The sequence below is a fragment of the Patagioenas fasciata genome, chromosome Z (genome assembly GCF_037038585.1).
Source record: "Patagioenas fasciata isolate bPatFas1 chromosome Z, bPatFas1.hap1, whole genome shotgun sequence".
Lineage (NCBI taxonomy): Eukaryota > Metazoa > Chordata > Aves > Columbiformes > Columbidae > Patagioenas > Patagioenas fasciata.
The window spans coordinates 85,660,453-85,686,012 of NC_092560.1; the positions used below are offsets into that span (position 1 = coordinate 85,660,453).

The 25,560-nt window shown below is 53.3% G+C and overlaps 2 protein-coding genes across 34 annotated transcripts; both read left to right on the top strand.

The window, feature by feature from the left end:
• The first annotated feature begins 1,618 nt into the window (after nucleotides 1-1,618).
• LOC136115325 (uncharacterized) lies at nucleotides 1,619-16,735 on the top strand. Of its 33 annotated transcripts, none has more exons than XM_071802839.1 (12): nucleotides 1,633-1,704; nucleotides 2,162-2,385; nucleotides 2,582-2,693; nucleotides 3,908-4,015; nucleotides 4,272-4,411; nucleotides 5,318-5,539; nucleotides 5,858-6,069; nucleotides 7,208-7,311; nucleotides 7,587-7,662; nucleotides 8,571-8,717; nucleotides 9,094-9,888; nucleotides 10,101-10,475. In XM_071802839.1, the coding sequence occupies exons 7-11, from the start codon at nucleotides 5,928-5,930 to the stop codon at nucleotides 9,369-9,371; spliced, it is 747 nt and encodes a 248-aa protein (XP_071658940.1). In that variant the 5' UTR covers nucleotides 1,633-1,704; nucleotides 2,162-2,385; nucleotides 2,582-2,693; nucleotides 3,908-4,015; nucleotides 4,272-4,411; nucleotides 5,318-5,539; nucleotides 5,858-5,927; the 3' UTR covers nucleotides 9,372-9,888; nucleotides 10,101-10,475. The 33 variants fall into 33 exon arrangements, with proteins under 33 accessions (XP_071658944.1, XP_071658968.1, XP_071658965.1 ...); XM_065861374.2 differs by having other exon boundaries at nucleotides 9,094-9,195; nucleotides 9,681-10,474; XM_071802847.1 differs by having other exon boundaries at nucleotides 1,632-1,704; nucleotides 5,315-5,539; nucleotides 9,094-10,476.
• A 705-nt stretch (nucleotides 16,736-17,440) lies between these two features.
• Nucleotides 17,441-24,491, top strand: LOC139826568 (uncharacterized). Its single transcript, XM_071802713.1, has 7 exons — nucleotides 17,441-17,453; nucleotides 19,133-19,432; nucleotides 21,025-21,181; nucleotides 21,851-21,962; nucleotides 22,167-22,228; nucleotides 22,507-22,605; nucleotides 23,153-24,491. The coding sequence occupies exons 1-7, from the start codon at nucleotides 17,441-17,443 to the stop codon at nucleotides 23,157-23,159; spliced, it is 750 nt and encodes a 249-aa protein (XP_071658814.1). The 3' UTR covers nucleotides 23,160-24,491.
• Nucleotides 24,492-25,560: the final 1,069 nt, after the last annotated feature.

The following is a 25,560-nucleotide window of genomic DNA, read 5'->3' on the forward strand; positions in this document are numbered from 1 at the left end:
ATACAAGACTGCCAGCGAAAATATTACAAAATTACTGCTTTGCAATGAGGCAGCTGCAGACAGTGAGTGTCGTTACCCCAGCAGTGACACAGCGCCTGTTGGGAGAGGTGGACACACCGCCTGTTGGGAGACGTGGACACATCGCCTGTTGGGAGACGTGGACACACCGCCTGTTGGGAGAGGTGGACACACCGCCTGTTGGGAGACATGGACACACCGCCTGTTGGGAGAGGTGGACACACCGCCTGTTGGGAGACATGGACACACCGCCTGTTGGGAGAGGTGGACACACCGCCTGTTGGGAGAGGTGGACACACCGCCTGTTGGGAGACATGGACACACCGCCTGTTGGGAGAGGTGGACACACCGCCTGTTGGGAGAGGTGAATTGGAGATGGGGTTTGTTGGCGGCCGTGCGGAAGTCTGCAGGCATTGCGGGTTAAGCTGTAAATACTTATTGGAGTTTTCCCGAAAGGAATTTGTTCTTTGCTCAGTCTCCTGAATGTCAGCTTCCTTCAGCAGATTGTCAACCACAGAATACCCATGTACAAAATCCTATCACAGGAGAACAAGAGTGGAATGGAAAGCTGATCAGACCAGACACTGGTCACTCTGATAGCAGTACTGGTTTTTTTCTGGTAGAATGAATTTTGTGTCTTCTCTCTTTCTGAGCATCTTCTGTCTTCTGCCAATGCACGATGTGAAAATTGACTGACATTTGGCAGCCATTCCTTTGTCATATGACATTTCTACCCCTTTCAGAACTGTGAAATCAGCTCTGAAATGTTTGGTTCTATGTAAAAATACAGTTAAAGTCAGCTAGGCGAGAGATTCAGGAGAGAGTTTAAATGGAGGAAGCAGAAATTTGGATGAAAACAAGAAGAGAGAAGAACTGGAGCTTTGGCTGCTGATAAACAAGGGAGTGTTGGGGTAAACAAAGAGGATGTGTTCCAGCTGTGAGCAGTGCAGGTAGGTCAGACATCCCTCCTTTGATTCCATCTGGGCAAAGAGGCGGGTGCAGGCAGTGAAAGACAGGCCTCTGGGGAAACCCAGAGTGTCAGTGAGGGGATGCCAGTTTTAGGCAGTGCTTTCGGACAAAGGGCTCTGCAGGATGCCTGGCTCACCAGTGGCTTGTTTGTGCTGGGCTGGCTGCAGCGTGACTCAAAACCAGGATAGCTTGTACGGCAGGCAAACCTGCAGTGGTTCACGATAAACCAGTCGTAGATGTGCTGCCCCCGCATCCCTCTCGCGTAACATCCTAAAGAATACCCTTCGAGTTTATTTGATGCTGCCTCTGTGGGACATGGGAGTCCCAGTTTACATGCAGAGAAACTGAGGCATGGAGAAACATGGCTCGCCCAAGCTCAGGAATGCCATTGCTGAGTTAGAACATGTTTCTGCTGCCATTGAGGCCTCTTCAGGTAGCGTCAGCCATCCTCACATGCCCAGCACATACGACACAAGCGAGAAATCAAAAATCAAACAAAACAAAACAAACGCCGCAGGTGCGGGTGGGCGCCGCGCACCAGAAGCCGGAACAGCAGCGCCGGTGCCACCGGCTGTCGCTGGTGCTGCCTCCCGGTGGCCGTGGCCGGTACTGCAGCCCGGGGGTGTGCCCGCCCCGGTTCCCCTACAAAGCGCCGTCCCGCGCATGTGCGGGGTCTGGGAGCGCAATGGCGTCGGTGGGACCCGGTTCCAGTGGCAGGTGAAGGCACAGGGGAGCCGAGTGATCCCTTAGGCGGGTGCGGGGATGTCTGCTGCCCGCCCGGGTGCCGAGGGACGGGAGGCTGCGGAGCGCTCGCTACGGCCGGCTCCCGGGGGTCTGGGGGCAGGCGGCCCAGGGCAGCCCCCGCGGAGGTCCCCGGGGCCGGCAGAGGAGCAGGAGGCGACAGCCGGCCGGGGGCGGATGCCGGGTGCGTCCCCAGCTCCCCCTGAGCCTCCTCCCGAGCCTCCTCCCGCGGCCCCGCTCGCCCCGTGCAGCCGCCCCCAGCTCCGGCAGCTCCTGCGAGCCCGTCCCGTGTTCCTGGGCCGCTCCCAAGCCCCGTCGTGAAGGCGGCAAGCCGGCCCTCGGCACCTCTCCGGTGGCCCCTGCGGAAGGAGCAGGCTGGGGCAGGGGTGAGCTACGGTGCTAACGGCCGCTGCTTCTTCTCTCCCTCTCCCAGAGGCCGCGCTGAGGATGTGGCCGTTCGCTCCCAGCCCGGGGGATGCCGTTGGCTGCGCCCGCCTCGGGCTGGCGAGGCTCGTCTGGCAGCGTGGCGGGAGAAGGGACAGGGGAGCACGTCCCGTGCGTGGACGGGGGCTGCTGCTGCTGGAGCCAGAGAGGTTGGGGAGAGGAAAAGAGGAAGAAATGCGGGGCCGTCGGCCCAACGTCCGCTTCCTGCGGCGGGTGAGAGCGAGCCCCTCTCTCCGGGTGGCGAAGGCTCCCTCTGCGCGGCGTGCGGCGGGCCGGGGGCCAACGTGCGCGGCAGGGTCCGTGCGCGTATCCTGGAGCGGGACGGCTGCCTGGCGAGCGAGCCAGCGAGGCTCCATGTCCCCGAAGCCTCGTCTCGTAGGAGCCCTGACACCCCACCGTGTTCTCCTAGGCTGAGGACGGCTGAGCGCCCCGAGTTACCGGAGAGGAAGGGAGGAGAGAAGGAGACGGGAGCGTCTGAGCTGCTCGAAGCCTCCTGGCAGCCACCGAAAGCGAGAGCCGCTGTGAGTCCCTGGCCCTCGGGGCCTCGTCCCCGGCTTGTGTGTCCTGGTGCCTCCCTGCCCCTCCGTCTCCTTTTTCCCCACGCTTTCTCTGGCCCGTTCTTTTCCCTGCCATTAGTTTCCTCTCTGTGTCTGTATGTGCTGCTCTGTCTCTTTCCTTCCTCCCTCCCTTCGCCGTCTCTCTCTCTGTGCCTTTGTCGTGCTCGGCGTTGCCGGCTTTCTTCATTCCGTACGGCACTGTTCCCGTCCTCGTTCGCGTTCTGAGCCTTTGTGCTGCCCCCCGCCCCGTTTTTTTTCTCTCTTTTTATTTTCTTTTTTCCTGTCCTCCGTCTCTCCGCGGGGCTCCTCATTCCTCTCTTTCTTCCTCCAAGCCCCTGTGTTCCCCGCGGTCTCTCGCTCTGCCATCGTTTTTGCCTGTTGCCCTCTCTCTTGCTTCCCGTTGATAGGAGGAACAAAAATCTTGTAGAAAGCCCTTGGCATAAGGCAGCAAGACCAGGCCTAACGGAACAGAAACCTAACAGGGAAACACTAGCTCTGTAGGGACTGGAGGTGGGGCAAAGCGGGATGTCCTTGGCTCGCAGGCTGGGAAAATGGGACGTTCCACTAAATGGAGAAGGAGCTACTTGAGTAGCAGCACAAAATGACAGCGGGCGTGCTCAAGACATGAGGTCGAGGAGCCGACACCGGGGCAGGGGGCACCGGGCTGCAGGGGCACCGGGGACCGCTGGAGACCCTTGATGGACACTGGCATACCAGAGATGGACTGCCAGCGAAGGGTGGGGTTATGGAAAGAACTTCTGTTTAATGCACTAACTAAGCGGTAGAAGCAAATGAATATGCAATAGGTGTATGTAAAGAATACCAAGAAGCGTGAATCACACGTACGCTCAAATACAGGGGCGATCTTCTGAGCGTGCGGTGCGCTGTATTGAAATTGCCCGCCGTTTAACACTTTCAGAACAGCGTTAGAGAGTCTTTTTTGCCGACTTTTTGGTATCTCTCCGCGTCCCGTGGTTCCTCGCCGTGTCCCCGTGTCCCGCTCCCTGCCCGTGGTCGCGTTCCTCTCTGTCCCGTTGACCGTGCCGGGTTTTTTTCCTCCGTCTCCGCGCCGCTGCCGCCGCGCCGATTTGTTTCTTTCTGTGCCCTGTTCCTGGTGCTCTTCCGGCCTCTTTTCCTCTGTCCCCCCCGCTGCTTTGATCTCTGCCTTGTTTTTTCAGAGCCCTGTCCCTTTTTTCTCTTCTCGCTTTTGAAGAGAAGCTGCCAAGTTAACGTATACTGCGATGAAGTTATAGAAGGTGTACCCGTCATTAACCAGTTGACATGAGGTAAATGCTTTCTGACCGCCTGCACGATGAGGGGATATTTTTCACCTTTTAGATCCTTCTGCACGACAAGAGGGAGATGGAAGGTTAAGTAACACGTTGTTTAGAAGCTGAGAGCTTAGTTTATATTTGACTAATAATTAACAGATGTATTGTCAGTGAGAAACTAAACAATTATAACTAACATCGTCAAATGAAATAAAGAACGTGGCTTAGCAGTGCTGCTGACTCTGCCGTCCCGTTTCTTTCCCCGTTTCAGCCGGTGAGCCAGCCGGAGGACCCGCTCTGTCCGGCCGCAGGGCCCGTGGAGCCGAGGACTCTCTTGGCGCACCCCGGGGATGTCTCTGGAGAGACTCCTCGTCTCGGTCGGATCGCCGCGGGGACGGACGAGGACCTCTGGTGAGAAGTCTTTCTTCTCTGAAATTTGGGACCGGTCACGTGCTCGCGAGCTGTCCGTAAGTCGTGGTACGGAATTTCGGCAGGATAGCGTGGACGGGGTTGCGAGCACCTTAGAGGTATACAGTAGTTGCTGTGGAGTTGTTTGCGCGGCCAGCTTTTGGTGTTGGTTGTTCCCGTGCTCCGTTGTGGTGCAAAGCTGGCTCTGTATGTAGCTGTGAAGAGTACCGTAGTTGGGTTTAATTCTTGGATGTGCCTTGGTTCTGACTATGCACTTGAACACCAAAAACTACAGCAGGAGCTGCTGTGGCTTTAACTTGCAAGGAGTGTGAGCATTGTGGAGCCATCTGTGTCGCAGAGTGTCCTAATTGCGGTGCTGAGCGTTAGAGAGATTTGAGCTGGGTACCGGAATTGTTTTGTTTTGGAGACGTTAGGTGTTAATAGTTATTTGCTCGTATTTGTTACAAGATGAGCCGTGTTGTTCCGTGTGACGCATAATGGGAGGACGGCGTAGTAGCGGTATTCTGAAAAAGAGCCCGTTAGGGTGTATTTTAGCTGACAGGAAAGAGATTGAGGAACCACCTGGTGATAATGTGAATAGAGCAACCTTGATGAAATCTTGTGAGCAGAGGCCATTGTATAAATTGGACAAGGAAGGAAAGCCTGTGCGCAAAGCGCGGTGCTGCACCCGGGCGCCCCAATGCCGTGCCGCAGCGCGCCTCAGTGCTGCCGCCCTGTGGCGAAACTCGGGTACTGCAGCGCACGGCCGGGGGCAGAGGCGCTGTTCGCCCCGCAGGGCTCGCGGCCAGGTATCTGTGTGTCAGTGTCCGTCCCCATTTGTGTAAAAACGACATCCCTCCCTCGATGGCTCCTTAGAACGTTTAGTCCTAATCCTCGTTTCTTTAGCAGCGGTGGATCTGTGACCTCGCGGAAAGCCCAGGCTGCTGCACAGAGCTCGTCGGGAGTAGGAGCTGCGGAGGCGGGGCCTCGACGAGCCAGAGCTGCGGCAGACGGACGGGGCGCACGCGCTGCCCAGGGGCTGCGTCAGGCAGAGCCGAAGTGACCTGCGGCGGCAACGAGCAGGAGCCACGAGGAGCTGGAGCGGCCGTTGGCCGAGCTGTCCCCGGCGAGGTGAGCTCGGAGAGCCTGGCCTCTCTCTCCCTCAGGGATCAAACCCGCGCCCGTCCATGCCCTTCCCAGGGGAAACAGGGAGGCAGGGTCCCCCGGCTCTTCCGGGGTGGCCCTGCCGCGAGGGGGCACGGGCGAGGCGGCAGCGCCTCCTCCGTGCCGGGGGGCAGAGGGGAGAGAGACCTGCCGGCCAGAGCTGCGGGGTGTGCGGCCCCTTGGGCAGGGTGCTCCCGGTCTCTTGGCCGCAGGCTGGGGATGGCAGACGGGTTCAGGTGCTTTGGCCTGCTTTTTTGCCTGTGTCGCCTTCTCCGTGCCGTGAAGGAAATCCCGCACGGTTGATTCAGCTCGCTGCTCGGGAGATTCCGTATCTGGGGCCGTGGACTGGGGAAGAATGTCTGCGAGTTGGAGGACGCTACAAGATATTCCACGTGGAAGCCGGAGAAGAGGCAAATTCGCTGCCAGTGGAGTTCTGTTCCGTGGAGTCTTCAGTTTAGGATGTTCAGTTTGTCCGTCCAGAAAAGGATCAGTCATTGGTAGGACTGAGAGAGGTTTTTATGTGCACGATCAGAATTTAAGCCAAATTCCACTTGACGTTGCTGCTGTCGGTCTTGGCTTTCACTGGTTTCCTCAAGGCTCCCAAATGTTTGGGAGCTTGGAGTGGGCATTTTTTTTCCTCAAGGAGAGGCTATGCTTAAAAATGAATTTGTAAGTGCAAGTCCGTTTGTGTAACACAAACAAAAACCCCAGCCTAGTCAAGTTCTGAGTGTGTGTCTGTGAGACGGCTGCTTTAATTTTGAGTTCACACCTATGCAATTGTAGTCTCGAAGAGTAATGCAAGATAGAAGGGTTTTTTCCGCTGTGGGTAACCATCCGCCCCCCTTTTCAGCTTAAAGCAAAGGAGCGCGGTTTGTTGTTTCCTTTTAAAGGCGGCTGTTGGAAGCCGCGCGGGCAAAGGGCGTGGGGGTCCCGGCAGGGCGGCGAGAAGGCGAGTGAGGATGCAGAGCGGGCCAATCAGATCGCTCGGGAGGGCTGGAGGGGCGGAGCGCTGATAGGCGGGGAGAATGGCAATTGATGTGCGCAGGCAGCCAATCAGATTGCCAGAGGGGCGGGCGTTGAGGCCTCAGTACTGCGCATGCCCAAATTGCGCGGTCCTCAGTCAGGTCCGACCCTGAGGAGGGCACCTGGGCGCGGAGCGCGGGAAGGAGCATCCAATAGGCGGACGGTGCGCTGGGGTGAAAAGCAGCCAATCAGAGCGCACCGACTCAATCCTGTTTGAACAGCTGCCTCTGGCAAACGCGTCCGTGGTGTCTCCGGGCGGGCACCGGGAGTTAACGGGGAAACGAGGATCGAGGCGAGCGAGGGGAGGCTGCGGAGCGCTCATTTTGGCCTCTCCTTCCCCTTGCCCTGCCTCTCCGTCCCTTTTGCCTCTCTCTCCCTTTCTCTGTGTCACCTTGTCTTGCTCCCTGTCCCTATCTTTCTCTGACAAGCTGACCTGCTCCTTGCCCTCCTTTTGTATGGAATCACAGGCTCATTCTGCTTGGAGAAGACACGTGCAATTTTCTAATGACTTGACGGTTTAGAGAAACGGCCTGGAAGAGATCATTCCTTTGTCTTTTTTTCATGTGTTTTTTGTGATCTTTTTTTTTTTTTTTTCCCACGTGGAAAAAAAAGAAGAGGCAAATTCACTGCCTCTGCGGAGAAGCTGGCGACCAGTTTTAGTTAAGAACGCACACCCCGTTGGCGAACGGGTCCCGCGGCAGTTCCACGTGTTGCAGGTAAAAGAAGGAAGTTTGATCTGCCATAGAGGAACAGCCGCCTCTTTCCCTCCTTAGAGTCGAGCGTTGCCCTTCTCTTTGTTCACATGAATTTATGAGCATGCTAGAAATAACCTTTAAGATTTATATGTAGAGTTTAATCTTTAGTGATAAGTGGCATGGGTATAGTTAATTTTTGAACACCTTGCTGCCAGTTGAAATGTAAGGGATGAAATGTGATGGGAAGTAATAAGTAAATTTGGGTTTGACTTCTAGGGTGTTTTTTTCCCCATTAGCGTAAATCAATGGCACCGTTGTCCTGTGGCTCAATCTCCGTTCTGTTCCGTGGAGTCTTCAATTTAGGATGTTCAGGTAAGAAAGTTTGTCCTTCCAAAGAATGACCGGCCATTGGTAGGACAGAGAGAGGCTTTTAAGTGCATGATCAGAATTTAAGCCAAATTCCACTTGACGTTGCTGCTGTTGGTTTTGGCTTTCACTGGTTTCCCCACAGCTCCCTAGTGTTTGGGAGCTCGGAGTGGGCATTTTTTTCCCCCAGGGAGAGGCTATGCTTCAGAATGAATTTGTTTCCTTAGAGGAGTGAGAGTCCGTTTGTGTAACACAAAGAAAAACCCCAGCCTAGTCGAGTTCTGAGTGTGTGTCTGTGCGATGGCTGCTTTCCTTTTATGAGTTCACACCTGTGCAGTTGTAATGCCAAAGAGCAATGCAAGATAGGAGGGTTTTTTCCGCTGTGGGGGGGGATGCATAAAACCAGAGCTAAGGTGCGGTTGCAGGCTTGGTGGTGTGGCGAGTGGGGCGCCGCTTCGGTGGGAGCTCGGGTTGAGGCCCAGCGGGTTCTGTGTCCTGTACGCGTGGCTTTCGTGCCGCGGCTCTCTGTGTGCGTTTTTGTTTTGTTGTGTTTGTTTTTTGTTTATTTTTCTGCGGGATTCCCGCGAAACGCGGCACAACCGCTCGGCCCGGGCTGCCGCGGCGGTCTCAGTGCTGCCGTCCTGTGGGCAAAGCGCGGTGCTGCACCCGGGCGCCCCAATGCCGTGCCGCAGCGCGCCTCAGTGCTGCCGCCCTGTGGCGAAACTCGGGTACTGCAGCGCACGGCCGGGGGCAGAGGCGCTGTTCGCCCCGCAGGGCTCGCGGCCAGGTATCTGTGTGTCAGTGTCCGTCCCCATTTGTGTAAAAACGACATCCCTGCCTCGATGGCTCCTTAGAACGTTTAAAGATGTAAATATTTCTACCACTAACATTGTCGATCCGGCTTCTTTCCTCAGTGGATCCGTTTTGCAGTCGGTGGCCCACGATTGCTTGGAAACAGCAGAAGCTGTTCGCTCCGGCGGAGCGGATTGAAAGGACCAGCCGCTGGAGGATGCTGAAGACTCCTGGGTCGCTGATGGAAGCAGCTTTGCATAAAGCAAGGGGTACGTGAACCTGGGCATGCAGTGACGACTGCCCAGCAGGTAATGGAAGCTAAACCTTTACCTCCAACGCCCGACAAAAATAACGCCAAGAAATGCCACTGAAAAAAACACAGTTAGGGAGGGTTTTTTTTAAAATTTCCTTTAGTTCCCCCCCCCCCCTCCCCCGCCCTGCTGCGTTTAGTGCAGTGAATGACCCATTGGGAGATGACTGTGGATCTGGCTGTTGAAGGGTGTCTGAAGGAGAAGGAGATGTGTGTAGAGCAGGATTGGTTGTGGGGGTGAGTGTAACTGGTTTGGATGTGGGGTTGTAAATTCTTTTTGGAGGCTTCCTAGTTTCTGGTGTCACCTGTGGGGTGAAGCGTCTTTCTGTGTGCAGGTTTGAAAGGTGCGACGTACGGAGCTCCATCATTTGCCACCAGAACTCCAAATCACAGAGACAACGTTGCTGTGCAGCTGCTAAGGACAGTGTGTGTCTCAGGTAGAGTAACGTCCTTTGTGCTCTGTGTGCGTGTTCCTCCCTTGAAACGAAGGTGCGCTGCCCGGAGTTTCACGTTCCGTGTGGTACCTGCTGGGCTGAGTCTCCTCCCTACGCTCGCCCGTTTTAGCCACGTCTCTGCTCCAGCCCAGTTCGGGAGCAGAGTGGGTCGTCACTGACTGCAGGGCGGTTGCACCTTCTTCAAGCTGCTAACACAGGAGGATGAATTTGGCTTTCTGCTCACATCACACATTCAGATACTGGGCAAGTTGTGTATCTCCTTCAAAAAAGAAACACTGTCAAGGGGCTGACAGAGCGTGAGTTTCACAACACAACAAACCAACTCTGCTAGGCTTACATCGTTTTGGTAGTGCATAGCATGTTTCACTTAATCCCGTCATTGCAGGTCTCTTCTAGAGCCTCCATTGTCAAATCTTGCTGGTTATTCACCCAATTTCCTTTCCTAACTGTCTTCCCTTTTCCCTTAGCGTTTTGAGAAGCTTGATCCTGGGGTGTCTGGGGGTTGCCAGCTGACAAAATGACATTGCTGTGGCCTTGCTGAGAACAGGTGTCCCTGTGAGCCACCTCCCGGGAGCAGAGCTGAAGTTGAAAGGCGGCCTGAAAGCCCCGGTGAGAGTTTTCGTTAAAGAAACCGGAGATGATGGGGTTGACGCTGCTATTGAAAAAGGCCAGCCGGTGAGCAAAGGGATAGATATAAATGTGAAAGAACTGCAACTGGACATCTGAAAGGTTGACATAGTCAGAAAGCATCATCAGAGTCCACAAGGGAAGCCAGGAGAGGGTGAAAAGCAAAACCACAATAATGAGCATTTTGATTACTCTTTGTTTCTTCTTTGACGTGCTGTGCCATCGCTCCTGGCTGTGCTTTCCCACCGTGGGCATCGCAGTGTTGAAGAGAGCAATGCTTATCCTGGCGTACATGATAACAGTGAGCGACAGGGGAGCCAGATAGATGTTCGCAAAGAGAACTGTTGTGTAGATCTTTCTCATTCCTGGGTCAGGCCAGTCCTCTCGGCACCAGTATACGGGGCGGGTTTCGTTGCCGTAGCCGAGGATCACCCTGAAATGTTTCTCTTCTTGTACGTGCAGCATGACGGCAGAAGGACGCGTGATTGCGATGGCCAGAATCCAAGTGACGGCTATGATGATGACTGCAGTTGAAACGGTCAGCTTCTGCTCGAACGGATGAACGATGCAGCGAAACCTGCAGCAAAGATATCCGGCGACATACGTAGAGAAGCTGTTTAAGGAACGCTCACTCAAACAGGCAAGCATACGTTCGCTTCTTCAATTGCATGCTTTTTAAACAGATTAAACATGATACTCCAGTTGTTGGAAGCTGTGCTGTTGCTGGAAAAGTTACCATCGTGCGTTGCAAAGGGCCTCAGAAGGGAAACACTGATCCGGAAACTGGAAATAAGTTAGCAGATGCCAGTGTGAAACCAGCCACCGAAAGGACAGAGACCGATACAAAAGCCACACCTCTGATCCCAGGTGGCTGTCTCCTCCAGCCAACATCAGGAAACCGCAACAAAGAGGATAAGAAATTAATAGGAGATTTATAGCCGAATTAGAATTAGGGTCCAAAGAAGCTGTCACTGGTGACGGGAGAGCAGTGGTACCTCGCAGCGCAAGGAGCTGATGCGCTCTGTTACGATTAGGTGAAAAGGTAAGAGTGAATTTATAAACTGTTTGCGAAGGAGTGACCCAGCAATGTGAAATGTGTCTAGAAAACCATCATCTTAATACTGTATACAGGGTATAAATAAGAACAATTGGACGAGGGAAATGTCCCAGGACAACACTGGCAAATAGGGTTCTCCAAGCTGCCTAGAAAAGAGGGGTATGGCTATTGGGTGGCACTCAGAGCAGCTCCCTTCTCAGGTTGGCCAGGAGCATTCCCGTGCCGGGGGGCGGCTGCCGGCCTGTGGGCCGGGGGCTGCGGCTGTTTGGGGCGCTGCCCCCGCTTTGTTTTCCTAGGGGAGCCCCCCGCCGCTTTTTGGGGGTTGTGGTACGTGCACGTGTAAATGACACAATGAGAGTAAATGACACAATGAGCTGCCTGTCGGGGCCGTTTCCCTCGTGTCGCGTGACGGTGTCACTTGTGGCGCCCCAGCGTGAGCAGGGGCCGGCGATGCGGGTGGGGGATGCGGGGGTCAAAAGGGAGTCCCCCTGAAAAGAGGGGGTCACAGTCCAAACGTGCCTGAAAATTCCCGGGGGAGGAGAACACGTGTTCGACCTGTAAACACGAGTGTGGGAATTGCAAACAGAGAAATCTGTCCTTGGTATTTATATATTGCAGGATGGCATTCACATGTCTATCAAATGCTTTTATATCAACGCCCTTTTCTACTCTATTATATAAAGGATTTTTAGAATGTAAAAAATTCCTGTTGATGGTTTTAAAAATACCAATATCTTGTCTATATGTAAATTAAAAAATGAAGGACTCGAAAATGAGAAAAAATTATATAGAAAGCAATTTAAAATAGAGAAAAGTGTGAGTAGGTAGAGCTACCTGTAATGACTGTGCGTTACATAATCTAAACGGATATTAAATATCATCTCTATGTATTCACTCATACCCGTGTACGTATTTTTTTAATAAGTGCAAATAGATATCTCCGTCTAAACCTAGGTAATTGTAAATATGTCAGAATCTGTAGATCTGGAAAGATCCTGAAGCAATGCGGGGCTGTGGGCCCGACGTCCGCTTCCTGCGGCAGGCGAGAGAGCGAGCCCCTCTCTCCGGGTGGCGAAGGCTCCCTCTGCGCGGCGTGCGGCGGGCCGGGGGCCAACGTGCGCGGCGGGGTCCGTGCGCGTATCCTGGAGCGGGACGGCTGCCTGGCGAGCGAGCCAGCGAGGCTCCATGTCCCCGAAGCCTCGTCTCGTAGGAGCCCTGACACCCCACCGTGTTCTCCTAGGCTGAGGACGGCCGAGCGCCCCGAGTTACCGGAGAGGAAGGGAGGAGAGAAGGAGACGGGAGCGTCTGAGCTGTTAGAAGCCTCCTGGCAGCCACCGAAAGCGAGAGCCGCTGTGAGTCCCTGGCCCTCGGGGCCTCGTCCCCAGCTTGTGTGTCCTGGTGCCTCCCTGCCCCTCCGTCTCCTTTTTCCCCACGCTTTCTCTGGCCCGTTCTTTTCCCTGCCATTAGTTTCCTCTCTGTGTCTGTATGTGCTGCTCTGTCTCTTTCCTTCCTCCCTCCCTTCGCCGTCTCTCTCTCTGTGCCTTTGTCGTGCTCGGCGTTGCCGGCTTTCTTCATTCCGTACGGCACTGTTCCCGTCCTCGTTCACGTTCTGAGCCTTTGTGCTGCCCCCCGCCCCGTTTTTTTTCTCTCTTTTTATTTTCTTTTTTCCTGTCCTCCGTCTCTCCGCAGGGCTCCTCATTCCTCTCTTTCTTCCTCCAAGCCCCTGTGTTCCCCGCGGTCTCTCGCTCTGCCATCGTTTTTGCCTGTTGCCCTCTCTCTTGCTTCCCGTTGATAGGAGGAACAAAAATCTTTTAGAAAGCCCTTGGCATAAGGCAGCAAGACCAGGCCTAACGGAACAGAAACCTAACAGAGAAACACTAGCTCTGTAGGGACTGGAGGTGGGGCAAAGCGGGATGTCCTTGGCTCGCAGGCTGGGAAAATGGGACGTTCCACTAAATGGAGAAGGAGCTACTTGAGTAGCAGCACAAAATGACAGCGGGCGTGCTCAAGACATGAGGTCGAGGAGCCGACACCGGGGCAGGGGGCACCGGGCTGCAGGGGCACCGGGGACCGCTGGAGACCCTTGATGGACACTGGCATACCAGAGATGGACTGCCAGCGAAGGGTGGGGTTATGGAAAGAACTTCTGTTTAATGCACTAACTAAGCGGTAGAAGCAAATGAATATGCAATAGGTGTATGTAAAGAATACCAAGAAGCGTGAATCACACGTACGCTCAAATACAGGGGCCATCCTCTGAGCGTGCGGTGCGCTGTATTGAAATTGCCCGCCGTTTAACACTTTCAGAACAGCGTTAGAGAGTCTTTTTTGCCGACTTTTTGGTATCTCTCCGCGTCCCGTGGTTCCTCGCCGTGTCCCCGTGTCCCGCTCCCTGCCCGTGGTCGCGTTCCTCTCTGTCCCGTTGACCGTGCCGGGTTTTTTTCCTCCGTCTCCGCGCCGCTGCCGCCGCGCCGATTTGTTTCTTTCTGTGCCCTGTTCCTGGTGCTCTTCCGGCCTCTTTTCCTCTGTCCCCCCTGCTGCTTTGATCTCTGCCTTGTTTTTTCAGAGCCCTGTCCCTTTTTTCTCTTCTCGCTTTTGAAGAGAAGCTGCCAAGTTAACGTATACTGCGATGAAGTTATAGAAGGTGTACCCGTCATTAACCAGTTGACATGAGGTAAATGCTTTCTGACCGCCTGCACGATGAGGGGATATTTTTCACCTTTTAGATCCTTCTGCACGACAAGAGGGAGATGGAAGGTTAAGTAACACGTTGTTTAGAAGCTGAGAGCTTAGTTTATATTTGACTAATAATTAACAGATGTATTGTCAGCGAGAAACTAAACGATTATAACTAACATCGTCAAATGAAATAAAGAACGAGGCTTAGCAGTGCTGCTGACTCTGCCGTCCCGTTTCTTTCCCCGTTTCAGGCGGTGAGCCAGCCGGAGGACCCGCTCTGTCCGGCTGCAGGGCCCGTGGAGCCGAGGACTCTCTTGGCGCACCCCGGGGATGTCTCTGGAGCTGGGTACCGGAATTGTTTTGTTTTGGAGACGGTGGGATAAACTTGGAGTACAACTTGTGAGGGCGGTGTGTCGTGGGTAGGTTTGAGTATTATCTGTGGAGTACTGCTGTAGGTGTTAATAGTTATTTGCTCGTATTTGTTACAAGATGAGCCGTGTCGTTCCGTGTGACGCGTAATGGGAGGACGGCGTAGTAGCGGTATTCTGAAAAAGAGCCCGTTAGGGTGTATTTTAGGTCACAGGAAAGAGATTGAGGAACCACCTGGTGATAATATGAATAGAGCAACCTTGATGAAATCTTGTGAGCAGAGGCCATTGTATAAATTGGACAAGGAAGGAAAGCCTGTGCGCAAAGCGCGGTGCTGCACCCGGAAGGAGGCGAACCTGTGAGGAAGAGTGATCGAGAAGGAGGGTTGGAGCGCACCTGTGAGTCAAGAGGGCCCCAGAAAGAAGACACGGGTGGTGGAACCACAGGTCAGGAGAGCTCAAGGAAGGAGAAAGGTGATTGGGGCAGTATGGGTTTTTCTAGCTCACGCGCTAATGGAAACAGTTTGGATAATAAAAGAAATGTATTCAAAACCAATAATTAAAGGCAGGGAATGTTTATATGCTATGTATTGGATAGACCTGAAGGTGTATTTGTTCCTACAACAAAGGTGAAGTTACAATGGTAATTAACTGAAGATGTGAATTTCCAGATTGCATTGGCAACATACGCAGGGAACATATCAGTTTATTACCCTCAACATAAACTGTGGGCTGAAATTGGTAATTTACCGTTGTATGGCAAGTGCTGCTGTCAGCAATGACAAGACTGAATTTACCGATGCCTCTGGTTGCTCACGTAAAGTTGTAATTACATGGCTAAACTCAGATACCCAGTGTTGCAAACACAAGGTAGAAAAAGGAGACCAAGGGTCAAACAAGTTCTTGAGCTGACAGCTGTTAGGATCGCTTTTGAGTGTTCTGTAATGAGCCTTTGAATGTTGTAACTGACTCATTATGCAGCTGGCATACTTAACCGCCTGGAAGCTTCTTTTCTTAAGGAAGAGGATAATCCTCTTTTGATGGCTGGATTGAGAATGCTATGGTTCCTAATAAATCATAGACGTCATGGTTTTTATGCAGCGCACATCCGCTCTCGCGCTGCCCTTCCAGGACCTCTTGTGGAAGGCAATAGGAGGGCCGATGCACGAGCTGTGCCGCTTACTGTGCCTAAAGCCTTGGAGCAAGCTAAATTATCACATAAACTCTTTCACCAGAATGCAAAGTCGTTAAAACGACAATTTCAAATTACAACGGATCAGGCCAGGAGCGTTCTTATGTCCTGCCCTGATTGCCAACAGTCGGCACCCGTGCCATCCAAAGAGGGTGTTAATCCAGGAGGGATTACTGACAAGTACGGCCAGCTGATGTAACGCGTTGTTCTGAATTGGGTAAATACGTATGTGTTTCTGTAGACGCTCATTCCAGATTTCTCGTTGCGGCTGCACGCACTGGTGAAAGAGCACGGGACGTCTGTAAACAGTGGTTGGCGTGTTTTGCTGTTTCAGGAGTTCCAGGATATGTAAAACCAGAGGAAAGCGGAACGCACGCTGGATTAGAGGAGCGATCCCCCGAGTGCCCAGCGCGCCGTAATAAAAGTGCCTGCTTTTTAACACTTTCAAAACAGTGTTAAAGAGTCTGTTTGCCGACTTTTCGGTATCGTTTTCTGGCGACGAGGATGGGATAATCTGCCTGACCTCCCGTGGACCCCAGGATCTCTGGGACCTTGTGCCGGCACCGGGGAATTCCCGGAAGGGATCACGGATCCTCGGGCCAGCTCGGGACGTGGGTAAAACCCCATCAATGAGATAAGGCACTTTCATAGTCTGGTTTGTTTGCAGGCTGCCTGCGCGAGACGTGGGCGACACCAGCGCGTTGGGTCTGTGCATTTTGGTAAATTGGGTAAATTAAAAAGAAATAAAAAAACAAAGAGGAAAATGAGAAAACAATAAATAAAAGAGAAAAACGAGGGAATAGTAATTTGGTAAAGGTACCTTTAGTGATTTTGCTGTTTGTGCCTTAGCAATTGTATGATTGTTTGTGTCTTTAGTGATTTGTTGTTGTTGTTACTTGTGTCTTGGGTGATTTTGTAGTCCAATACTTATGGTTCACCAATTGTCTGTTATTGTGATTGTGAAATAGGTAGTGGACAATGGACAGGAGCGATTCGGAAGAAATCCCCCCCGGGCTGTGTTTTGTGACATTGGAAAAGGATCGTTTGACTCCCTAGGGAACAGCAACCAGGGAATATTGTAATTAATGGTGGCCACTGTAAATAATATTAATATGCTGCACAGGTCTGGGTGGGTATACCCGAAATGTGTAGTATAGTAATGCACTACATGTAATATATAATGAGATATGTTTTAAATCATATATTGTCTATTATATAATGCATATTACACAGTACAAAATGTTACATACGCATTGTATTTGAAAAAGGACAATCAGGGAAAGAAATTGAAACCAGTAAAAGGTTTGTTGACGAACAGATATTGGTGTAGAATACACAGAGAACATTAGATCAGGATTGTCCCTTGGTGAATGCAGGGTGGCATCCTAATGTCCTTATATCGGGGGACAGGCTGAATTGGTATGGACAGTGCATTTTATACGGGATTGGACACGCTGTGCCTAAAGCTGTAAATACGCCAAAGCCTTCTGAGATAAAACAGGATCGTCTGTGCCTCATTTGCTACACCCCTTTATCTGTTTCCCAAATTACGATTTAGACTGTATTTACCATTGTAAAAATAAAGCTTTCCCCCTTTAATTTTTGTCATGTATTGGAGCCCGTCCTACCTAAACTGTAGAAAAGACAGCAGCCATGTGTATTTTTAAATAAAGATTAAATCAAGTCTGCTAGCTCATTATCTTTAAGCGTTCTACTGTGATCACCTCCCTCCCAAGGTTTTGTGTCTATTGTATCAGGGCCTGACACCCACGGCCACAGTGGATGAATCGCCATGGGCACAGCACCAGGACCCGCTTGTTGGTGTCCAGGGTATCCACTCCAGCAGACACTGTTAGTAAAAGAGCACATCATGGAACTGGAGAACCATCTAATTGTGTCATTATACACATTCACTGCTCTTTTTTCTGCTTTATACCCCTGGTAGCTTTTTAAAATGGCACAGTTTGAAAAGGATTTCTGTTTTGGCCCTGCACACGGAGGCTGATTTTCCTTTTCTAGGGCCTCCCACCCGGTTCACCGCACCCGTGTGATCACTGCGCTGCACGTGGGCAAAATCAGCTGTGCCCTGTGTTTCTCCCGTAAAATAGTAAGAACGCTAATACAATCGTGCCAGGAACTACCTTCACTGTGAATATTTGAAGGAACCCACTGCTAATGTATTGTTAATGGGTACTTGCATTGTGGATTAGATGCAACAAAAATCCATACTTTCTTTTATCCTTTGCTGTACAGGAGGTGGTTGAACTTTTCTATAGCAGATTCAATCACCTGTTGTAAAGTGAGATGGTCGTCTCCTGTGAGGAAGCAGGGTAGATTTACCCATGCTCTATAAGCACCATGGATGAGCTATATAGAGTAACAGCTTAAAAACAAACCAACCAGCAACAAGAAGCTAACGATCAAAACAACAAAAGGAAAAAAAACCCAAACAAACCAACCCAAAAGCGCAGAGGCTCCTGAACGCCCCCTCTCAGTGCTGTGATGTCCGTTTCCAGGGAGCCCGTGGGGTGTCCCCACAACCGCAGACACAGGTGACCCGGCTGGGTGGTGCCAGCAGAGAACAGTTGGTGTGACCCAGCCCGCTGCGCTGCCCTGGGAAAGCCGGGGACAAAGGGCCGGGCCGGGGCATGGGGAGGTTGGTTCCAGCTCACGGATCAGCTCACAGCGACTGCGGAAACAGCCCCGAGCCGGGACGGGCCCGGCCGTGTGCTCCTGTCCCCCGCCGCGGGGTCCTGGCTCTGGACGTCGTTGCACAGGATCGTTTGAGAACCGTTCCTGAAGGATGCGCAGCGCCCAGAGCAGCAGCGCCTGCCCGGCTGCTGCTCAGCCGAGGGTAAAGGGCTGGAACTGACCCTGTAACAGCAGCAGAGCTGCCGCAGCTGCGGGCGAGCCGAGTTACTGCTGCAGACAAGACACGGGGCACAGGGAGAGGCAATGTATTTTATTAGGATAGAAGGCATCTTTAGGAAAAAAACACATTTTAGCAATGTCGGGCTATTATCTTTTATCAGTGTGTCTGCCATGTGCGCGGCTCTGGGAAAGCGCGTTCGGGGAGCTCGGGCTGCCCACGGGTCAAGAAAAAGCGCCCGCGCTGCGGGGCCCGGGGGCGCTGCGTGACCGCGCTCGGTGCTGCCGTCTGGTGGCCACAGCCCGGAACTGCAGCTGGGGAGCGGCGCCCGGTGCCCGTGCCGCGGGTAAGAGGGGGGCGCTGCCGCTGCGACCGAGGTCGTGCCCGTCAGAAAGGGGGGGGCAGCGGTCGGACGAGCCGCCGGGAAAAAAAGAGGCGCCCGGCTCTCCCGGGGCGGCCCCGCTGCGAGAGGAACGGGCGAGGCGGCAGCAGGAGGCGGCGGCGTCTCCTCAGTCCCGGGCACAGGGGAGAGAAACCTGCCGGCTGGAGCTCCTTACGGCTCTCTCTGTTCACAATGAATTTAAGGGTAGGTGACCACCCGCCCCGCTTGTCAGCGTAAAGCAAAGGAGCGCGGTTTGTTGTTTCCTTTCAAACGCGGCTGCTTGAAGCCGCGCGGGCAAAGGGCGTGGGGGGCCCGGCAGGGCGGAGAGCAGACGGGTGAGGGTGCAGAGCGGGCCAATCAGATGGCGCGGGAAGGCTGGGGGGGGGCGGATCGCTGATAGGCTACCAAGGTACGTCAATTGCCATTCTGTCCGCCAATCAGATTGCCGGAGGGGCGGGTGTCGGAGGCTCCGTACTGCGCATGAGCAAACTGCGAGTACTGATGGGCCAAGAGAATGATGATTGACTTGTCTTCGGCAGCCAATCGTGTTGCGGAAAGGGGCGGGTGCTGCTCTCTCCCTACTGCGCCTGCCCTCACTGCGAGCTCTGATAGGCGGAGAAAATGGTGATTGACGTGCCTAGGCAGGCTATCATTTTGCCGGAGGGGCGGGCGTTGCGGGCCTCTGGGCGCCGGACGGAGCATCCAATAGGAGGACAGCGTGGTGGGGTGGAAAGCAGCCAATCAGCGCGGGTCCTGGCGAGCGGGTCCGTGGTGTCTCGGGGTGGGTACCGGGAATTAACGGGAACGGGGGTCGGGGCGGCTGCGGAGCGGTTGCTGCAACCGGCACCCGGGGACCTGGAGGCAGTCGGCTCAGGGCAGCCCTTCGTGAGGTCCCCGGAGGCGGCAGAAAGGAAGGAGACGACAGAAAGGCAGAGGGGGCCTCCGGCCGCGGAGGTCTCCGGGGCGCGGCAGGTGTCGGTGCCCGCGGAGCCCGGCGGGACGGTGGGAGAGTGCGAGGGGAACGGAGCGGCGAAAGAGGCGGCAGGTGAGTGCGGCCGCGGCGAGGGTGACCGTGCCGTTGGAACGGGGGGAGTGGGATGGGCCGGCGCGGTGAGGAGGCGTTCGGTTCAGTTTCCCTCCTGCCCTTACGGCCGAGTTGGCGAAGCCGGTGGGAGGTGTGTGACCCCGAGGGCAGGTGCGCCGAAGGCTTACGGTCTGGAGCCGTGTGTCCCTCCGGGACAGCAGTCGCTCCGGGAGCGGCGCAGCCCCCGTTAGTCGGGGGGAGACGTTTCAAACCAGAGCTAAGGCGCGGTGGCAGGCTCGGTGGCGTGGCGGGTCGGGCGCCGCTTCGGCGGGAGCTCGGGGCGAGGCCCGGCGGGTTCTGTGTCCTGTACGCGCGGCTTTCGTTCCGCGGCTCTCTGTGTGCGTTTTTGTTTCGTTGCGTTTGTTTTCTGGAGTTTATTTTGCGGGGTTCCAGCGAAACGCGGCACGACCGCTCGCCCGGGGCTGCCGCGGCGGTCTCAGTGCTGCCGCCCTGTGGCGAAACTCGGGTACTGCAGCGCACGGCCGGGGGAAGAGGCGCCGTTTGACCCGAAGCGGTCAGAAGTGCCAGAAACCAACGCCAGAACCGGCAGGAGCTGCGGCTTCGCAGTTCTGTCAGCATTGATCTTAGGACTCTGATTTTGATGCTAGTCGTTTTTACTTACATTACGCTACAGTGTTCTGTTTGGTACCGCTAGTGGGTAGCAAATAATTGTGCTGTACCACAACGCGAGATGATAATATTTCGTAGATTTATACTGCCAAAGAGTTTGCAAGTATATTGAAAAGGGGGGAATTCAAGAGAAGCTACCAAGTTAATGTATACTGCGATGAAGTTATAGGAGATGTACCCTTCATTAACCGGTTCACGTGAGGTAAATGTTTTCTGACCGCCTGCACGATGAGGGGATGTTTTTCACCTTTTAGATCCTTCTGCATGACAAGAGGGAGACAGGAGATTTAATAACACATTGTTTAGAAGCTGAGAGCTTAGTTTATATTTAACTAATAGATGTGTTGTCAGTGAGAAACTAAACATTTATAACTAACTTCATCAATTATTTCTTAGGCTAGATATATTGTATGTTCAAAATTTAAAACAATTGTAATTTATGTGTAGCAGCTGTGTGACTATAAGCAATGCAAGAGCATCCAGTTGTGGGAGCACTTACAGAGGACGACCTCCAGAGCTCCCCAGTGCAGATGAAAGGAACATTGCCTGCTTAACGGTGTAATTGACTCTGCTGTCAAGCTTATTTCTCCGTTTCAGTACGAGCCCGTCCCGTGGCCTCACAGGGCTGTGTCCTGTGGCGGTGCTGTGGGGAAGGGGCGAGATGCTTTCCTGCACCGGTGGATGTGTTTGCTTTTATGCTGAGCGTGTCCTAAACGGTGTCAGTTTGTCTTAATGCTGTCTGGCGTTGCTGCAGTTGCTCTGGTTTTTTGAGGATGCCTTGTGTTTTGGGGTGGCCCGTTTCCCTTGAATCCTCCGTTAGCTCAGCTGCTCTCCTGTCCCTTCTTCTGACTAATTCCTCTGCTTTCTCCTGCTCTATTTTTTTCAGAGGCTGAACTCTAATTTGGAATTTCTGTGTTTCTGAGGGGGAGCTGTGAACGCCCGATGCTCAGCAGACCCCCCAGCCCAGGCGGGGAATGGAACCTGGGGAGCAGCGCCCAGGTGGGAGACGCGGCGCCGTCCTCCGTCCCCAGCGTGCGGCAGAGGAGCAGGAGGCGACAGCCGGCCGGGGGCAGATGCCGGGTGCGTCCCCAGCTCGCCAGAGCTCCCCCCGAGCCTCCTCCCGCGGCCCCGCTCGCCCCGTGCAGCCGCCCCCAGCTCCGGCAGCTCCTGCGAGCCCGTCCCGTGTTCCTGGGCCGCTCCCAAGCCCCGTCGTGAAGGCGGCAAGCCGGCCCTCGGCACCTCTCCGGTGGCCCCTGCGGAAGGAGCAGGCTGGGGCAGGGGTGAGCTACGGTGCTAACAGCCGCTGCTTCTTCTCTCCCTCTCCCAGAGGCTGCGCTGAGGATGTGGCCGTTCGCTCCCAGCCCGGGGGATGCCGTTGGCTGCGCCCGCCTCGGGCTGGCGAGGCTCGTCTGGCAGCGTGGCGGGAGAAGGGACGGGGGAGCACGTCCCGTGCGTGGGCGGGGGCTGCTGCTGCTGGAGCCAGAGAGGTTGGGGAGAGGAAAAGAGGAAGAAATGCGGGGCCGTCGGCCCAACGTCCGCTTCCTGCGGCGGGCGAGAGAGCGAGCCCCTCTCTCCGGGTGGCGAAGGCTCCCTCTGCGCGGCGTGCGGCGGGCCGGGGGCCAACGTGCGCGGCAGGGTCCGTGCGCGTATCCTGGAGCGGGACGGCTGCCTGGCGAGCGAGCCAGCGAGGCTCCATGTCCCCGAAGCCTCGTCTCGTAGGAGCCCTGACACCCCACCGTGTTCTCCTAGGCTGAGGACGGCCGAGCGCCCCGAGTTACCGGAGAGGAAGGGAGGAGAGAAGGAGACGGGAGCGTCTGAGCTGCTCGAAGCCTCCTGGCAGCCACCGAAAGCGAGAGCCGCTGTGAGTCCCTGGCCCTCGGGGCCTCGTCCCCGGCTTGTGTGTCCTGGTGCCTCCCTGCCCCTCCTTGGTGGTGGTTTTGGTTTATTATTATTATTTTAAAATTTTGCTTCCCTATACCTCTCCTTTTCTCTCTGTTTTTGTGTCCTGCTCCATCTTCTATGGCTGTTTTTCCCTTTTCCATATCTTTGTCTTGATCTGCATCAGTCTCTTTTTTTCCCCACAGTTTCTCTGGCCTGTTCCCTGCTGTTCTTTTCTTCTCAGTACCTGTACGTGCAGCTCTTATCTCCCACCTTCCTATCTCTTCTTCCTTCCTTGCCCTTCTCTCTCTATTCGTTTGTCTCGCTCACTGTTGCTGGCGTTTTTTGTTCAGCATCTCAGCGTTCCATTCCTCCTTCCTGTTCATCTCTTATTCTTTCTGACCTTTAATGCTGCTCCCTGTCCCATTGTTTCTCGCTGTATCCCTGTGTCCTGCTCCCTACCCACAGTCATATTCTTCCCTGTCCTGTTGGCCATCCCAGGTTTCTTCCTCCATTTCCTCTTTCAGCTGGGTGTCTGCTGCCACCGTTTCACCGCGGTTGCCCCGTCTTCTGCTACAGAAGTACCAGACAGACAGAAGGAATCCAGAGCGGTCTGCCCGTACAAGGTACGGCTGGGACGCGTGTCTGCGTTTTTCCTGAGGTACTTGTAGAGTGGACTTTAAAGTTAACATTAAGAATGCACCGACTCTCCTTCTATATTTTTAATACGAAATATTTTACCAGAAGTACTAAAAATAAGGTCTGTTCTGGAGCACGGTACACCTGTGCAGAGCTCACCTCCCTCTGGTTATTTTCTCTTCCTGAAAGCGTAATCTTCTGTTTCTGTGGGCTTACTATTGAATGATACTATGGAAATGATTTTGTACTAAAAGAGGAAAGGAGGTGTTTGTAAGAGTTCAGATGTCCAGAAGAAACAACCTGATTCAATGACAAATGCTTTGTTCTTTTTCACTCAATAGGTTTTTAAAATATCTTAGAATAGTACTCAAAAAGCTGACAGAGATACAGGCACCTGGGCAAATCGGTTTTGTTCTGCGTGTTTGCCAGGTGTTCCCAAGAAGCACTTTCAGCCTCGTAACTGGTGGCGGTGAGTCCATGTGTGGTTTGGATGAGTTATTGTTTCAATAGTGACTTTTTTCTCTTAACCTACAGTGTGTAGTTCTGACTTCAGTTGGTAAGAAATCTTCCAAAACGGCAGCATTCCTCATTCCAAGAAGCTGCATTTTATGAACCTGCCCTCCGAGTGGATCTTCCCAGGTGATGTAGTGGGCAGTGGCCTCATCAACAACAGGACTGTTCATTTTCTTTGAAACAACCAACCAAAGTCCATTTCCTTCCGCAGAGCCCAGCACAGCAGGCCTGGCAAAGGTTGGTGGCACCGCTGGGCTTTGGGTTCCCGGTTGCGACAGTCGAGCTGTCACGGTCACAGAAACGTGTTCCCCTGTGTGCTGCAGTGCAGCCAAAAGTGTTCGTGAGTCTGACGCTCCTTTTTCGTAGCCTTATGCTGCACTGCAGGAATGGGGATATTTATTTATTTTTTAAAGTAAACCCATGTCTTCTATCTCAGTGATTTTCCTATCAATGAAACTTAAAGCAAATGGTCTAATTTACATGTTGACTTCCATAGTTAAGAGTAATTGTTAAGTAGGTGCAGCATATAATTTATTAGGTGTACTTAAGCAGGTGGGTATTTGTTCTAAAAATTGAAAAAGAGAGGCAACTGGATGCGATGAGTGTTTTCCCCAATATCTGACAGCGTGCTCTGACGTACTTTGTTTCTGTCTGGCTCTCAGTGGCGCTTTTCCCTGGCAGGTCGGGGTGTCCCTCGTGCTTGAGCCGTGCAGCTGGCCACGTGTCACTGCTCATCGTGCCACACGCCAAGTGTGAATCGATAGCTCTGTCTAAATATACATAAATGTAATAATATGATTGTAACAATATGCCAACATCTGCAAGTCTAGAAAGATATTTGTGTCCAAAGAGAAGGCTAAACAGGTGCGTAAGTATAAATGGATATTCTAGATAATAAGTGGTGATATATATAAACATAAACAGATATTCTGTATAAGTTTAAGCAGATATATACATGTAAATGCATACGCAAGTGTGTAGATGTCTAAGTAGATATACATTACAGTGGAAATAGATGATATATATGAATCAAATATATTCCCTAAATACATACGTATGTGTAAAAAGAGACATAGGAGTCAATGTCAGTGATGTACAAGGTTTTTAAAATGCAAAGAAATTCTGTTTATAGAAAGGATTAAAAAACTCATCCTTACCCGGAAATGTCTCTGGCGGGTGCACTTGAGGGAAAGGCCTGAGCTGCCCCCAGGGAGCAGAACGGCACCCGCACCTGGTCAGCGGTGGGAGCAGGGGCTGGGGGGCTCTGTGTGCGAGCCAGACGCTTCGTTCCATAACTGCGGCAGCCGGGGAGCTGCTGCGAGCTCTCTGCTGAGTGACTGACTGTGTGGTGATGGTTTTTACTACTCACAGGGCACTGGGCGAGCCCAATTTAGTTTTCTTGTAATCTAACTTAAGTAAAAGCGTACTGAATAGAATTAATCACCCGACTTACAAGGCTGTGTGTCGTCTTTGTGTTTGTGTTTTTTTTTTTTTTTTTTTTTTGAATACGCTCTCTGCTTCATGTTGCTGGGAAAACCGTGTGCTGTAAAGTTCTGCTCATATTTACCAAAAGCAGCTACAGGTTACACTGGACATCTGTGAGATCAGGTGTGGTTTGTACTTCGCAGGGAAAGAAACAGAAAACAGGAAAAGAAATAGAACGAGAATTAATAGAAGTAGAAATAATAGAAATAGATGGGGTCGAATAGAAACAGAACAGAGCAGAGCGTCGTGCCGGATATGCAAATCTCCTCGGGGCTCGGGCAGGGAGGTGAGTAGGCGGGGAGAATGCAAATTGAGATTCGAAGCCTGCAAATCAGATTGCGAGAGATAAGAGGAGGGGCGGGGCGCGTGGGAACGACAGGCGGGGCGAGGATGGGGCGGAGAAATGCAAATCAGAGGCGTGGCTACGCAAATAGGGCACTAGAGAGCTCGAACGGGCCGCCGGGAGGTTCCGCCGAGGAGGGTTCTCTGGGTGGGGTGGTTCTCTAGAGCGGATTTTCTGTTCCGCGTTGTCCCGGGTGGCTCGTTTGCTGTGGGTGATCCCGGGTGGTCACCTCGGTGCAGGTCACCCCCGCACACAAGCGCACGTTCAGCCCCGGTTCCGCGCATGCGCGGTGGCGCCCCGGTGCTCCCGCGGTGCACCGCCCGCCGGGTGTCGCTGGTGCTGCCGCCCGGTGGCCACAGCGCGGTACTGCAGCCCGGCGCGGGGAGTGCGGCATCGGGCTCAAACCAGAGCTCAAGCCCTGCGCTTGTGGGACGGCCTAGTAGAGCTGGGCTTCGGTTTGGAGGAGTTTTAATGCACGTGTTAAATTCCAGAGGAAAACTTTGTCCAGTCAGTTAATTGATACGGTTTTAGTGGCATGTTTTACATGTTAATATACAAAGCAGGGTTACAGTGTTCTGTAACATGCATAGGAGGACGTATA